At 35.4% G+C, this 15,877-nt stretch overlaps 2 protein-coding genes across 5 annotated transcripts; both read right to left on the minus strand.

Annotated features, from left to right (window-relative positions):
• Positions 1-1,911: 1,911 nt before the first annotated feature.
• On the minus strand, positions 1,912-8,019 carry LOC135598553 (uncharacterized). The gene is made up of 8 exons (XM_065092556.1): positions 7,824-8,019; positions 6,344-6,412; positions 5,607-5,717; positions 4,959-5,038; positions 4,788-4,863; positions 3,397-3,576; positions 2,570-2,698; positions 1,912-2,233 (listed from the first exon to the last, which is right to left on the minus strand). The coding sequence occupies exons 1-8, from the start codon at positions 7,896-7,898 to the stop codon at positions 2,072-2,074; spliced, it is 882 nt and encodes a 293-aa protein (XP_064948628.1). The 5' UTR covers positions 7,899-8,019; the 3' UTR covers positions 1,912-2,071.
• A 1,665-nt stretch (positions 8,020-9,684) lies between these two features.
• LOC103983719 (uncharacterized) lies at positions 9,685-15,811 on the minus strand. Of its 4 annotated transcripts, XM_065092559.1 has the most exons (3): positions 15,643-15,779; positions 15,443-15,570; positions 9,685-10,193 (listed from the first exon to the last, which is right to left on the minus strand). In XM_065092559.1, the coding sequence occupies exon 3, from the start codon at positions 10,162-10,164 to the stop codon at positions 9,868-9,870; it is 297 nt and encodes a 98-aa protein (XP_064948631.1). In that variant the 5' UTR covers positions 10,165-10,193; positions 15,443-15,570; positions 15,643-15,779; the 3' UTR covers positions 9,685-9,867. The 4 variants fall into 4 exon arrangements, with proteins under 4 accessions (XP_064948631.1, XP_009399268.2, XP_064948629.1 ...); XM_009400993.3 differs by lacking the exon at positions 15,443-15,570 and having other exon boundaries at positions 15,643-15,811; XM_065092557.1 differs by lacking the exon at positions 15,443-15,570 and having other exon boundaries at positions 9,685-10,228; positions 15,643-15,781.
• Positions 15,812-15,877: the final 66 nt, after the last annotated feature.

The following is a 15,877-nucleotide window of genomic DNA, read 5'->3' on the forward strand; positions in this document are numbered from 1 at the left end:
TTTTGTATTCCTACACTTTAAAAAGTTACATTGGCATTCTTATAGTTACAAAAACGAAACATCTATGTTTATTTACCATAACAGTATCAATTTTATTGATGAAAATATGAAAATAAAGGATAAAAATAATTTTAAAATTTGATAGTGGACGACGATCGACGACGTCAACATCGACGTAGTTGCCTTGTCGCCTCCAATGACAATAAGATTCATTCTCACCATGACGCCACTCACCTCGACGAGGAGCATGCCGCTAACCTCATCGTCGCTCACCTTGTGCTGCTCTACATCTATGTCAACGTTGATGTAGTTACTGCTCGAAAATTACATCAACATCAAAACAGATAATGGTGGTGGCTCCCCATCCCCCTCTCTTGGGAGTAGCACCTCAGAACCCCCAAATTCCTCTCCCATCTTGCTATAGTTGAAGACGCCTCTGCCTACCCCCTCCTCCCCCTCCCTCCCCCGGTTTGCTCTCATTAAAAACACTTCATCATGTGCATGAAAAACTTCATCGCCTCCCTCGACCCGTTCACGGCCATGCTCGCCCTTTGCTCCAATCGCCTCTCGCATAATGGCAACAACATGGACAAGCTTTGGTTGGTGCCCAATGCTACACCGTAGAGGGCAACATCCATCGTCAATTGGTTCCAACTCTTCGACTTGTATGACTCTTGCAAGGTGGCATACTCCGTCGTGGACGCCATGATCCACCTCCCTCGAATCGGGTCATTGAGTTTCCTCAGCAGTCGGCTTGACCTAGACAACATCTAACACGTCTGCATCAATGCCAACGTAGATGCAAAATGACGAGAGAGCCTCTTAACGAGATATGGTGCCAGAACTAACGTGGTAGCAGAGGGAGTGGGAAGAACTCGGGTGACCCAAGCTTTAGGTCAATGCTAGGATCCTCCCAATGGGTCAACGGTGAGGTGACCTCCATCTTCGCTAGAGATATCACGGTGACCATCACCATCAACGTCAATGTAGATGCAGAGCGACGCGAGAAGAGCAGCGATGAGGTCGGTGGTGTGCTCCTTGTAGAGGCGGGTGGCGTCATGATGGAGTGGACCTTGTCGTCGTCAAAGATGGCCAGACAACTACATCGACGTTGATGCCAACGACGTCTCTATCCGTCACCACCGAACGTTAAAATTATCATTTTACCCTTTGTCTTTGTGTTTCTATCAATAAAACTAACGTCGTTAGAATAAATGGACTTATATGTTTCACTTAATACCAATATAATTTTTTGAAATATAAGAATAGAAACGCTAAAGATAATTAACTATGGGTAATATATAATTAACCCATCTTCTACTAGAAGATTTATTCTTCGATTCTCGTAACATAAATTATTTGCTGCATCTGGCGATGAAGCAATGTGGTAAATCCTACCTCCGCACAGGTATATATGCATTTCGGCAGTAGTGCTGCTTCATTGCTTGCAAGTAGTGGTGATAATTGATTGGATGCCCATCAAACTTTAAGCTTCGCTTACATCCTTGACATGTCAGGAGGATGATACGGATACACAATAATATAATAACACCACCCATAATGCTCTAACGAGCAGGCGGCGACAACTACTGCACGACAGTTCAGAGAGGGAGAATGCGCCAGGGCGAAACATCGGGTTCAGTTGAAAGTATTTGTGAGCCCTAAAACATCAGGTTCCAGTAGAAAGAAACGAAGCCCTAAACAACATCCAGTTCGGTTAAAGAATAACACAGATCTGACATCTTAGGGATAACAAAAAAGCCAGCCCAAACCATCCAAAATGGGATGATCAATGTCCCGGTTCACATCCGGTTGATCCATAATACCAATCGGTCCGAACCGAACCAGGAAAAATTTTAACCCCTCGCTCTCCAGAGTATCTACATGCAAATTTAATTATGCGACCATAGGTTATAAGAAGGCACTGCTGCGTATCCAACTAATTAAAATGATGTCGAGAAACAAAGCATCAAGTGCACTTGGAAAAGACTACATGTGAATCCTCATCGAGTCATGAGACCCTGTTTTAGCTGAGGGTAGGAAGGAGTATCAATCTAAACAGTCCACAAACTTAGTCCTCTGCATCCACCGAACCTCCCTTGAGGTGCAAGTGCTTCTCCCTCTTCTGGAACTCTGTCAGTCCCTTTCCACTGCCAGTAACACCAACCTTGCCCCTAGGATCATCTGGGGACTTGAAGATACTTTCTCGTTTACGACCCGAGAAGAATCCAATCTGCAACATCAAAAGATCAATTGAAATCTGATAATGATTGTGCACATTATGAAAGTAAGCTGGCATTGCCATAGAAACTGATGAATAGAGTAGTGGCCGCAACAAAAGAAAAGCATAAATATGAGCGTAACCAGTACATAAAGCTCCCGCTAATGTGAGGTTTGGGGTCTAGAGAGGGTCAATGTACATGACTCCTACTCTAAATAGAGAAATGCAATTACCGTGACTCAACACCTAATCTTTCAGGTCGCAAAGGAGCAACTTTACAGTTGTATCAAACCCTGCCCTCCAAAACAAAAGCCAAATATGACAAATGAAATCCTGATTATTTTTTACCTTCTTAGTTTTTCCCTTGGTGGATTGGAATTGCTGCCATGCATTCTGCCGCTTATTTTGTGCAACTTCTAGTTGTTCACTGCGAACCTTTGACTTGAAAGCATGTATCTTCTTGCGCTTAGAAGCTTTCTGCCAATACATGCAAGAATCTGTTATTTAGCAAAAATGCTTGAAAGAAAGAACAGGCAAATCACAAGCAAGTACTTGTTGCACAATGAAACAGTGCTTAGAAAAATTCCAAGCTACAAAAGATAAGGGGAAAAGAATGTAAATATGTTTTACTATTCCAAAGATTAAAGAGATGGCATATGCAAGCAGTATAATTGACATAACTCCATCTTCACATAAACTCCACAATTATATGGGTTTAAGCAAATTAGATGACATCAGTTTTATTCCTAAATTATTACGCCAGCAGTAGATTTAACTCATTTTCACAACCACTGCCCTTTTTATTCAATTTACACATGCCCAACATATAATTGTATGTAGCAGATCATATCTTAGATGGTAAGGGCCTACTATCTAATTAGTTTCATACTCCTCATGAGAGAAGCAAATTGTGTTTGGTAATCATCATTTTCTTGTTGACCTGGCATTAGGAAACAAGTATGTTTTAGTATTCCAAATATTACAAGGATTACTGGTGAATCAAGAAGAATATCTAGTTACAGATAAAGACCCAAAAGGCATTAAAATGGGTGACATTATATCTGATAACACAAAGAAATGGCACAAGCAGTATAATGAACATAATATTCGTCTCTAGAGAACACCCAATTACTTGGTTCTGGAAACCATAGTGAGCAGCTGGTCAATTTACTTACCACGTCATCAGGATCATTGGGATCAATACGAAGTTTGGCAGGTAAGGTACGTGCTTGGAAGTCGGTTGTAGCAGCTTGTGCAATTTTCCTTTTGATGGCTTGTCGGGTAGCCTCAGCTTCTCTTTCAGCTTCTAACAATGCATCACCCTCTTCAACTGGCCGAACATTAGCAGGATCCACCTGGATGCAGCATCAACAGCAATCATCACAAGTTAATAGAGTGGTTCATTTAGGTAACATAAGCAATATTGGATAAAATATAGTAGTAATAAAATAAAAATTGGTGCCTTGTTCACAAACAATTTGATAGAGAAGACCTAAACAAAAGAATTCAAGAACAGAAGGTTCAAATTCCACAATGCCACTGAGTTGAACACAGTAGAGTGACTGGAAAATGCTAAACAGGGAGATATAAGTGAATAAGGAGTTCAACACATGATAAATTGAATCTAGCAAATTACATCCAATTTAAAGTAGCAAACACTAGAGGAGAGGAAGGATGGTTGACAACACAGAATGAACTAGAAATTTTAGTATTTAAAAGATAGGAGATAAACATTCTGTTCCAATTGAAAATTGGTCATAACAGAAACAAGAACATTTTTTAAATAAGAATTTGTAATGTGAAATTCACACCTTAGACAAGGAGAGATGAAAGGCCCAAAACTATGGTGAATTTACCAGGAAAAGCCCTTTTGCGTCTTCAAAATTGGGCTTGGTTCGTTATATTATTATTCAAAATATCTTTTTGCAGCTACATAACATGTTTTACAATGCATGCTTTATGAAACAATTAATATTCACTTACTTATAGTCGAAACATGGCTATGATTTTTCCCTGCATAGAAAGGTTTTGTACTTACTAACAAGTCTACGCAATGTGGCACAACACAACTCCAAGCCCAAGGTGTCAATGTACAAAAGATGATGCAAGGATGCAAAATCATAATGATGAACAGGATCTTTAAGATTTCCCTTCATGTAGATCACATAAATCATCAATAATGGAGAGAGAAGATAAATGAATAGGAGAAGAAGATGCTCCAACTATACTGAATGCAAAAGAAAACTTATTTCATGCAAATGTTTTCTAATGGTGCTCAATTAACCAAAAGTAGCATAAATATAACATGTATGAAACTGCGACAAGATGGCAGTTATAAAATGTCATCAACCATGAACCGCTTAAGATTGTTGAACAGAAAGCTTCTTAAACCATCTATTCTCTATTCACATACTTTAAATTGGATTTAAAGTTTTAATTCTTGTCTTCTAAACTATCCATTAATGATGTTTTACCCAAAAAAAATATTCATAAATTATGGAAAAAAATGGATGCTTCAGGGAAAACTTCTGGATAGTCATCTAATTCAACTCAAAAATTTACATACCTCCTCCTTGTTTCCCCAGTCATCATAGCAGACATAATACCCATTAGGAGTAATAGCCTCGATTGTGGCATCATACCTAAACATTCAACTAATCAACACATAAAAGAGAATAGGTGAAACAATTGAAAGAAAAATATACTAACATAATTAAACCTATCATGGCATACATACCATTCCCCATCCTCACTCCAAACCGCTTGAACTTTAGTACCAGAAGAAAATCCATACAGCTGAGAATGTTCATATGATGCCTAAAGTAAAGATGCCAGGCATTGGTTAAGACAAACTGGAAGGTAACACAAAGGAATAAGTTCATACATGAAAATTTTCTTAAAAAGATAAGAAATTTAAAACATCATGTTAATTTGTTTGAAGAAATAAACCAGAACTAACATTTAACAAGTATTTTAAAATATGACATAGGGCAAAGTTTATGTTTCTCATGTATTTAAAATATGCCATAGAGCAAAGTTGATGTTTCTCATGTATAAAATAAAACAACACAGTGAACTTAGGCCCTTCACCGTAAAGCAAGAGCATATCAAGACCAACTGAACAAGAGTTACGTCATAATTGAGAGAACTGGAAGGATAAGTAATTGAATCAATACTATACTTGTGATGAACAGCATACAAGACTGCAAGCTTGTAAATTGTGGACATATTATGCAACATAACAGAAATATAAATGCATAAACTTTCATATGATTTCCACCTTATCCAATATTTAGTAGATAACTTGTTTAATGAAGTTATACAAATTGCAAAATGAAAAATAAGACCATAATTGACCAGATAAAATCATTGATGGAATTACCACCTTCGACTGAGATGCTCCACCAAACTGATCCTGGGGAGATGCATCTGTATCAAGCTGGTTAGCATCTGCTGGCTTTGCAGTCACCAAGAGTTCCTCTGTCAGTGCAATAACCTACATTCTCAAAAGTAACACTAAATTTAGCATAGAAAGGAGGAACCTATTTTTCTTGACAAACCACATTTCGATCTAAAGCTTCAGACTTAGGATGCTGCGTGAACATCTGAAACCAGGTTATCATAAGCAGGCAGGCATTCTGCCATTATGAAAGGCAAAACCTGCAGAAAACCAAGATAAAAGAGTGATGGCATATTAAAACACAATCTTTCACATATAGCTCTTGCTTTTCTGGTCACAATAGCCCATATATCTCCAACTGCTGCAAACAAGAGAGCTATTACAACAAATCACCCTTCTCACCTTTCAAGGTGTTAAGAGAATCTAAAATCCTCATCAAAACCCTCCGCCGTGATGCAGCCAGATCATGCTATCCTTGAAATATCTTATCGTTCCTTGAAGAACACATGGCAAAGCAATAGCATGTATTGAAAACTTATAAGTACGACAAGGCAAAAAGAGACATTATTCTTTCTTGCTATGAATATTTGTATTGCACTAGAGCTGAGAGTTAGTATAGCTCACGTAGAACCACAAGCAGTCAATACGGTGAACATCCATGTTTCACAAGTAAGGTGATACATTGTTTCAGAAATTACTACTAAAGCATCAATGCAGCTTACCTCTTCAAGCTCCTTTTCCATATCTGCATATTCAGAGTTTCCAGGGTCATCAGCCAAAAGTTTTCTGACCTGAAACATAGAGATAAATATCAATTTATCCAGAACAAGTTGAACTGTAAAGATGTTTAGGGAAAATAAACAAAGGAATAAAAAAAAGTGAATTTTACATCATCAAGCATAAGAAGTCTTACAATCATGGATGCTGACAAAAATCCTTATCACAGTGAAACAAAAAGGAAACTAAAATGGCACCAGACATTAGCTGGTAATACATTGAATAGTAAAAAACAAGAAAAATTTTCTGGAATATGTACAAGAATATCTGCAATAAGCCAATAATAACTTTCCCATAAAATAATCAAGGAATTGAATAAACAGTTACAGCTAAAACATCTTATTTCTGAAAAAGATGCCAGCAAAGTTGAGAGACCAGGTTAAAGAGTAAGAATTAGGCACATATTGTTGCCATGAGTAACTGTTGAAGGGGCCCACTGGAATCCCTCAACTTCCATCATCACATGATGGATAATGCATAACATAATCCAAAAAAGTTCGTCATTGAAACTACATGCTTTGGGAAACATACCTAAATGGTTTCAACATGACTTTCTTTGCTATGTTCCATATTCTCCACATGGTAAAATACAATTCTCTGCGTTTATCTCAAGCAACAAACTTTGTTAAATTAGGAAGCTAGCAATAGCAACCTTAGATACAAACAGTATGCACACTCGTACAAAAACACAGTGCCCCTACACCATGTCCCAATTCTTGAACAGTATCTGGTTTTCTCACTGGTGAAATAAAATATCTGTGTATCCTCATGGAGATGGTGAAAAAGGTCTATGATCTAAATTTTAGCCAAACATGTATTTTGGATCTTACAAAATAATTCATGTTTTCCGATGCATCAGTAAATGTATCTGACTACACTGTTTTTGTCTAGTGTAAAATTATAAGCCATTCAAACTATTAACAACTGTAACACCTAGCTTAATTACTTGCATAGAAGATTCAAGTTTCTATGGTCCACTAATCAAGCCAGATTGATCCAGTGGAAATGTGCACAATAACAAACAAGTGCATAGAACAGCTGAAATCAATTGAATGCATGGTACTATGCTTGCAGCAACCAGTTGAAACAACAAAAAAATAAAAAATAAAAAATTTCAAGCAAATAGAAAATCCGATTACTTATACGTTCAAACAAAAGACATGTTTTAAAAGCAAATCCCCTGAGTCTACAGATACCACACCCGCGAAACCCTAAAGAAGATATCTTGAATACACGAAAACCTACAAGACGGAGAACCAGATTACAACCTAGACTGCGAAACGAGAGACCATAGCGCAATGAACATGGAAACCCTAATAGCACGGAAGCGATTACCTCCAAGGCCAGCATATAATAAAATCACCAACCTTGGGAGGTCTAAGAACAATAATATCCAGAAAAGAAACAGAAAAGCCGAAATCGGACCTCGCGTAGCTGATCTTTGTATGTGGAGACATTGGAAGCTAGATCTTCGATGCTTAAATCCTCGGCCCCTTGCATCTTTTCCCTCTGTATTTTCTCTTCGGGCTTTTGCTCTCGATTCGCTCCGCCCCTTCGAGGAGATTCGAAGGTTAAGGGTGGAACCCAAAATTTTGGTTCTTGTATTCTCTTCGTTTCTAATTTGTGACCCTCGACATTTAAATAAAATAATATTTCTTTTATCAGATGATTCCGAGGACACGATAGATAATCAATTTCGTATTTACTATTGCCCTTATATTCTAATGTGTGTGTATATATATATATATATATATATATTAGAATAATAGAAGAACAGCCCTTTGACTTGAGATGGAATGATCCTTTTGTGGGCTTCAAAATAATTACTATAAAGAAATAATAATTTATTTTCATTAGTAAGATTTTTATTTTTTAACTTTTTTTGTAAAAAATATTTTTAAATTTAAGAATAAATGATTGAGTCTGCCAAAGTTCTATATCAAGTTGAAGTTAGAGCAATGAGGTTGATTTTAACTGTGGATAAAAGAAAGAAAAAAAACTATAGAAGCTATAGCCTTCACAGGTTAATTATATTTGAAGTTTAAAGTTTCTCTTAAATGTCCTTTTCTTGTTTTACTCGATTTAATGCTTACAATGAATAAAGTTTTGAGTCTTCTTGATAGTTACTTGAAATGAACTTTTTTTTTTTTTGTACTTAGGTTGCAAAGTTATAGGAAATAATAACGGACTAATTGATCTTTATACTTTTAAGAGTTACATTGGGATCTCTATACTTATGAAAGTAAAACATTTAACCTCGTTTCTTCTTACATCATCATCGACTCTTATGATAAAAGTATCATAAAGTTTAATACTGAGTATGTGCTGACTCTAGTTTACTTTTGTTTACCACTGAACACGTGTGGTATTTCCATCAACAAAGTCGATAACACGAAGAGAAACATAGTTAAATATTTCACTTTCGCAAGTATATGGACCATAATGTGATTTTTGAAAATATAGATATTGAGATGTTAAAGGTAGCTAATTACATATTATAATTAGCTCAAATAATGACTTCACAAATACCTCAACGTTATGTGAACAACACCTTAGCATCATATGAGACACCTTAATGCTAACTGATCGACATCTCAATATCACATCTTCATCATTTTTATACTGTACAGCTATCATGGTTTCATCTTCTATATGTTATCGATTATATCGTGCCTATCGTTGCTCGAATTTAGCACAATACATTTTTGCCTTATTTGAAAAATACATAAAATCATTCCCAATATCAACTCATGTCGGTAAGCATAACAATTTCTAAGTCACACTATAAAAAGCCCTCTAGTGAACACATTGAAAAACTCTCATTCAATCAATGGTTTTCTTTGTCACTCTTAATATTTTACTGACACCTCAACTCTTAAAGTAGCTTAAACATGAGAAGGATTTTATTCGATGCGCCCTGACACAATTTTGCGAGACCCAACACCTCTTGGATTTGATTACTCTCGATATCGACAAGAGACAAATGCAGAATAGAACATCAATTCGTTTTGAATCAGTATCTCTCAGACAATCAAATTTCAATTTAACACCTGCTTAGGTTCTTAGGTTCTTTCATAGACTGTTGAAAGCTTAATAGAATAATTAAATTGGGAAAAAGAAGGATAATTACCAAACTCAAGCAGCAGAACAGCTTGTGTCTAACCACTATATAATAACACAGTACATAGCAGCCTGCCAAGACATTGTCCTATCTCAAACTTTTTTAGGCAGTTTAATATTTCGGAGAACAATCAACAGACAGCACACAACTCAACATCTATAGAGATGTTGAACAGATTAGCATACATTATTTGATTAATACCTGCACCAAGTCATCATATAGAACAAGAAACCAGTGTAAGAAAAGCAACGTAGCAGGACTTAAGATATGTCCAACATGAAATATACAACAGTGGCCAAACTAACAATCTATCCCTCTCAAGGAATACTGATAAGCCCTTCCACACCTCTAGCCCTCCACATGAAGTTGATCAAAATTCCAGTCTCTAACTAGGTCCCTACTCACAGCTCGGCTTCGGAGGAGGCGTGGAGTTCCTGCCATTCCTTGACCCGTTGCCATCAAGGGGAATGGTGTCACTTTGGATGTTGAAATGGCATTAGCCGTCCCAGTGGCGACGGTGACCTTCCGAATTAAGCAGGTAACTGCAGCACATCGGCCCTCATCTTCTGAACTTGAGACAGAGTAACTCCTAAAGGATCGTGATGGACTATCCATGCTATGGCACACAAGACAAGCTAAACTCATTGCGGAGATACAGATGGCCACAGCAGAAACTATCATAACATAGGACAATTGTCACTGTGGTAACCTAGCACAATTGTTAGTAGGCATTTAAATAGATGTAAAAAATCACCAAGTGGTACCAACAGAGAACACAATAATTTTCACCAGAGTTCATTCTGCAGTAAGACAGTGATTTGCATTCATGATATCTGCAGATTCTTTCCTTATGTGTTTCATGGAAAGTTTTATTTTATAAAAAAATTTAAAAAACAAAATTAATAGTGAAGTCAACAGTTTGTGAAGTCATATGATATTTTATCAGTGTGAAGCCAAGGATAAATTTTTGAGGGAACAGAACTCGATAAAGTACAAACAAGAGAAATATGAAACTATAACATGTTTTTGCAAGAGAACTATTAAAACAACTACTGAAATCTGGATGACTTTGATTAGAAGATTTTACCTTTTTCTGATAAAATGTCATATTTTCTTGTGCCTAATTGGCCAACTATTTAACACATTGATTCTAGGGGGATGGGATGAATATCAAGGAACTATATGTCTAAACCCTTCAGAATGTATTCTAGACTGCCTTTTTCTTTTCCCCCTTTATGCATGGTACAACATTTTAAAAGGATTTATCAGGGGTTCTTCTTTTATTTAAATGATTTCAAAAACATATGAAACATTCATATCATTTAAGAAAAGGATATTTATGCTAGCCACCTCAATCCTTCAGAAGACAGAAAACCAACTCCCATAATTATTTATCTATCCTTTTTGTTTCTTATGTAAGTTTCCTCCAGTTATCTCTTAATTTTCTAAGCAGAATTTCTTAAAATTATCAAAAATAGGAAACTGGATTTTTGGTAAACAAATTATTATGTTATGGTCAATACGCTGTTCCTCAACTGTTAATTTGAACTATATGTTAATTTAAATTGAACTGTATGTTAATTTACCAATACAGAAATTGGTAATTTAAATAACCAGGGTAATTTGAACTGTATGTTAATTTGAAGGATGAGTTAATACAGTTATGAAACCGATGTTGTTTAGCTGTGAATATTCCCCTTGGCAATTCAAGTCGCCAACTTGATCCATCCAACTATACTAATAATGATAAGAGCTTATCAGTTATCACAATACCCACATCCGGATAAACAATAAAACATTTAGTAAACACATTAGCTAATTAAAAGAATCTTCAGTTCAAGTATTCCCTGATATATCTTTTTTGTATCAACAATGCTCAGACTTCAAAATTTAAGATATTTTGGTGACATTATTAAAAAAGATTATTTCTAATATCATACCATCTTTAAATATTTAAAGGTAATGCTGCGTGTATTGATCATCCTCAAATCCTGTATTGGCGGGAGTCTCAGTGCACTGTGTAAGCCCTTTCTAATATTCTACCATCTAAAGCTTATGAGCTTACATCATAACAGGATAATTAACACATTTTCCCATAATACCCCATAGAAATGCTGTATTCTCAAGTTCTTTAATATTGTTATATTTCTTATACCAACTTTATGTTATATCAATATATAAATTTTAAAAAAATAAGGTCCAGGAGGGCATCTGAATAATTTAAGAAGTATTCTAGCAATGGCATTCATGAACATTTACTTGGATAATATCTATACTTAAAGCTTCTTTGCGACTAGAGGCAGTGATCCAACATCTTTAAATTGGTTTTGATCTTGGACTGATAATCTGAGGAACACTTCATAGAAAAAAATAGATTGAAAGCATAAAACCTTAACCGAAGACCCCTTCTACTACCTTCAACCAATGATATTAATCTGAGTTCTGAAAGATCCCAAAAAATAATCAATTACTGTATAACAATAAAAAGCATAATCAACTACTTGTAGATCAATAAATATTCAACATTGACCAAGTCATTCGGTCTCCACAAGTTACAAAGTAGCAGTCTAAGTGTAAGTATGTCTCCATGAGTTTCAAAGTAGAAGCCTAAGTGAAGAGGTTGCATAATCTAATTAAGGAACTTCCAGTAAGCAAACTAAAAATGATGGACGACTGTTTATCATCTTACCATGGTCACACTTATGAGAACTCCTAAGCTACAGCATTTATACATGTTAATGTTCTCACTAGATAATATAATTTATATGGGGTATAGATCAATAATAAGACATGTACATGACATATATAGCTATTGTTAATTAAATTATTGAAAAACTGAAAGTCCAATTTTAAGTTTGCCATACAAATGCAACAAACACATTTCTTTTTACTGATTGTTGCATCAATCTTTAAGAATGAGAACCAATGATGCTATATAAATTGAATGTGCATAATAATGTAGGAATTGAGAAGGAATGAAAATGCAAAATATAATGGTTTGATGATGAACCATATGTATCTGAAATTATCCAGATATGTATTGCATATACTTATTGTTGATTTTGTTGTAGTCTTTATTTTTTTTTTTTGTGTTTATTTTTCGGAAAATATGTATTACCAATTCAGTTTTTTTTAATCTTTTTGAAACAATTGTAGTTTTTTTAACAACTTAAGCTTGACAGCTCATTTCATATACATGCTTGAGATAGAGTACAAGTTATTTAAAAGATAAACAAACTATTAACAAGTTGAACCTAGTCCGAGCTATGACTCTCCTAAAATAAACCGACTCAAGCTTCAGCATCATTTCAAGTTTTCAGCGGCTTGGCTGAAGCTCTATTGTAACCCTAATTTTGAGAGAGATATAGGTAGTTTAAGGATTATCATGATGATCTTGCTTCTTGATATGGGATCACATAAGGAATCTAGTTAAATGATTCTAAGGGCGAACTTTAACTTCATGATAGAATTGCTGTTTCTCAACCTATGTAACCAAGATTCGAGACATTGAAAATTGAAACCTCCTTACTTGCAGGGTAAGGCTGGTTACATTGACCCTCACCAAGCACTACATTGTTAAAAGACTCATGCATTGGGTGTCACTCCTTAGTCAAATATGGTTTTTCCCTACCTCCCTGTAGCAACCATCATTCCTAGACCGAAGAGTTGATAAGTATTAAAAGATCATAATTAATTAGTTAAATATATACTGGAGTCTTATAGAAGTCAAGCAAGTGCTAATCCAATTTTTATTTCCAAAAAAGGTCACTATAATGTGAACAGAAAGATTATAATGGCTTCATGTGCATGAAAAGGCTGCTTTAAGTAGCTTGGCACTAGCTTTAATTTTTTGTGCACTTTTCATTTCTAAATGCCTTTTTTCTTTTTTAAACCTTCATTTATAACCCCCAAACTTTTCTATTTGTGCTCGTCCATTACGTAAAGTTATTTTCTATTTCATAATGTTTTTTGTGACTGTAGTAAAATGTAAATTAGAATAAGAAAACATAACTGAGCCACTACAACATTCAATATGGTGTCAAGCAATAAGTACTGCATATGATCTTATTTTTCTTATTGTTATTGCTAATTTTCCCCACACCCCAACATATAGTGGATTTTACTTATTTTAATTTCAAAATAGAGTATCTCCTTCGAAGGCTGCTAAAATTTTCTTTTTTTCTTGAGCTATAAATAAAATAAAAGAATTCCGTAGTGAATCCAAGACGATCATTTCCCTCCTATGGTATTATTAGTCTCACATGTTGTACAAGAATAATATAACAACAACAAAGCCGTAAGATCCAACTATTTGGGATCAGTTACATGGATCTTTTGTCTACACTATGATCTGTAAAAAGTCATATGTTTAATTAAGTTCAGAGTACTTAAATCTTTATTTATAGTTTCAATTAAAGTTTTTTTAGGCCATCCTCTTCCTCTTCTAGTACCACTAAGATTAATCATTTCATATTTTCTGATTATCACATTTGAAAACCTCCTAAACATATGCTCATATAATTTTAAACTATTTTCTCTCATCTTATTCTCTAACGAAACAATACATAGTTATTCACGAATAAATTTTTTTTTTCCTATATTTCCTAGGAACTCCACACATCCATCTTAACATTGTTATCTCGACAATATAATTTTTTTATATATTTTTTTAACTATCCAACACCTAGATCTATAAAGTATTATTGATTCATAACTATCTTATAAAATTTTTCTTTTAATCTCAAAAATCTCCGATGATCACACAAGACTCTTGAAATTTAATCTAGAGTAAGATAGTCAGATAGAACTCATAAAAATATCTTAAAAAGAGTCTAATCTAATATCTAGTTGATAGTAAATAGTACGCTTGATCAGATTAAAGAACATATGAACAAATGAAATAGATGATAAATAAGCAAGAGAAAATTGAATAGGTCCACATTTTGCATCAATGTCAATGATCAATTAGTCACTGACTAAATAACATAAAAAATAATTTTAACATTTCTTTTCAAGAAAATACAAATATAAGAATTAATTATTGAAGGTCCTAAAGTCAAGGTTAAATAACAAAATGATGATGAAAAGAAAATCAGCTATCGCCCACACGTTACCAAAACGAAAACAGATTTTAGAGTTGATAAAACTAACTTAGCAATGACTGATGAAGGAATTTCACACGAGTGATTAATGGTGCCAAATTTACACAGTTCTACAAGATGGTCAAGATTATCGCCCAATTTGGTGGGATACAGTCATCAATCTTAATATCAGAGTTGATCAAACTAAAGGAATTAGATTCTAGAATCTTTCTTGAAATACTTAAAAAATGGCGTATCCAATACACGAGGCTCTCGCCAATATGGGATCCGGAGAGGATCAATGTACTAAGTCTTATCTTAAAATATTTAAATATACTATTTTCGTGACTCGATCCTTGGTCTTCCAGGTTGCAAAGGAATAATCTTATCGTTGTACAAAGGCTCGCCATGCACGCACACTTCCGTCTATATAAATATCTTTCACTGCTCAATTATGTAATAATATCCATCTTTTCCTCTAACATTCTGGGTCATATAGTCATATGTTATTACTTTTCCCAACAAATTGTATTATCTTGTACCATGAACGAATTCAGATACTGAGTTATTACCAAATAGTTGGTCTCGTTCTGCAGCTAATCAGGGGCATCTATAGGCAACAAAATTCCGCCACAATTATCAATAAAAAATAATGTGGCAACTCCGGCAAGCTGTTCACCCACTATACCCAAAAGATCCACAGGGCATCAGTCCAATCATCCCATCAATCATCAAAAATCATATAAATTTATCACACGTGACGAAAACCGACGAACAGCAGACAACATAATCTAACAAATCTCAAACGGATTTCACGTCGAAGGGAGGGGGAAGAAGAATACTCTAAGAAACAAGAAAGGAAGGTGGAGATGGAGATCGTCCGATCAGAATAACTTAATGAATCGGAAAGATGAAACGACCAAACAGCTTTCTGCAGCAATCATCAAAGAGCAACATGTTTCTTGATCTACTGCACATGGAATAAAAGGTGCAATTTTTAATTTCTGATCAGTGGGGAGAGAGCGAGCGAGGGGATGCTTACCTTGCAGAGGCGTGCGAAAAGCTTTCGAGCGAGCGTCACTGATGTGCGAGAGCGAGAGATGGGGAAGGAACGAAGGGGATCCAGAGAGAGAGAGAGAGAGACGTGGGTGGGGATCCGGAAAAGGAAGGGCCGCCACGAGACGATTGTAACCCATTTGCGTACATCGACGGTGATTCACGGAACCACTCAAGAGACGATTTAAGCCACCCTCCTGGAAACGCGACACGTCTTCCGA

Source organism: Musa acuminata, chromosome BXJ2-1 (assembly GCF_036884655.1).
Source record: "Musa acuminata AAA Group cultivar baxijiao chromosome BXJ2-1, Cavendish_Baxijiao_AAA, whole genome shotgun sequence".
Lineage (NCBI taxonomy): Eukaryota > Viridiplantae > Streptophyta > Magnoliopsida > Zingiberales > Musaceae > Musa > Musa acuminata.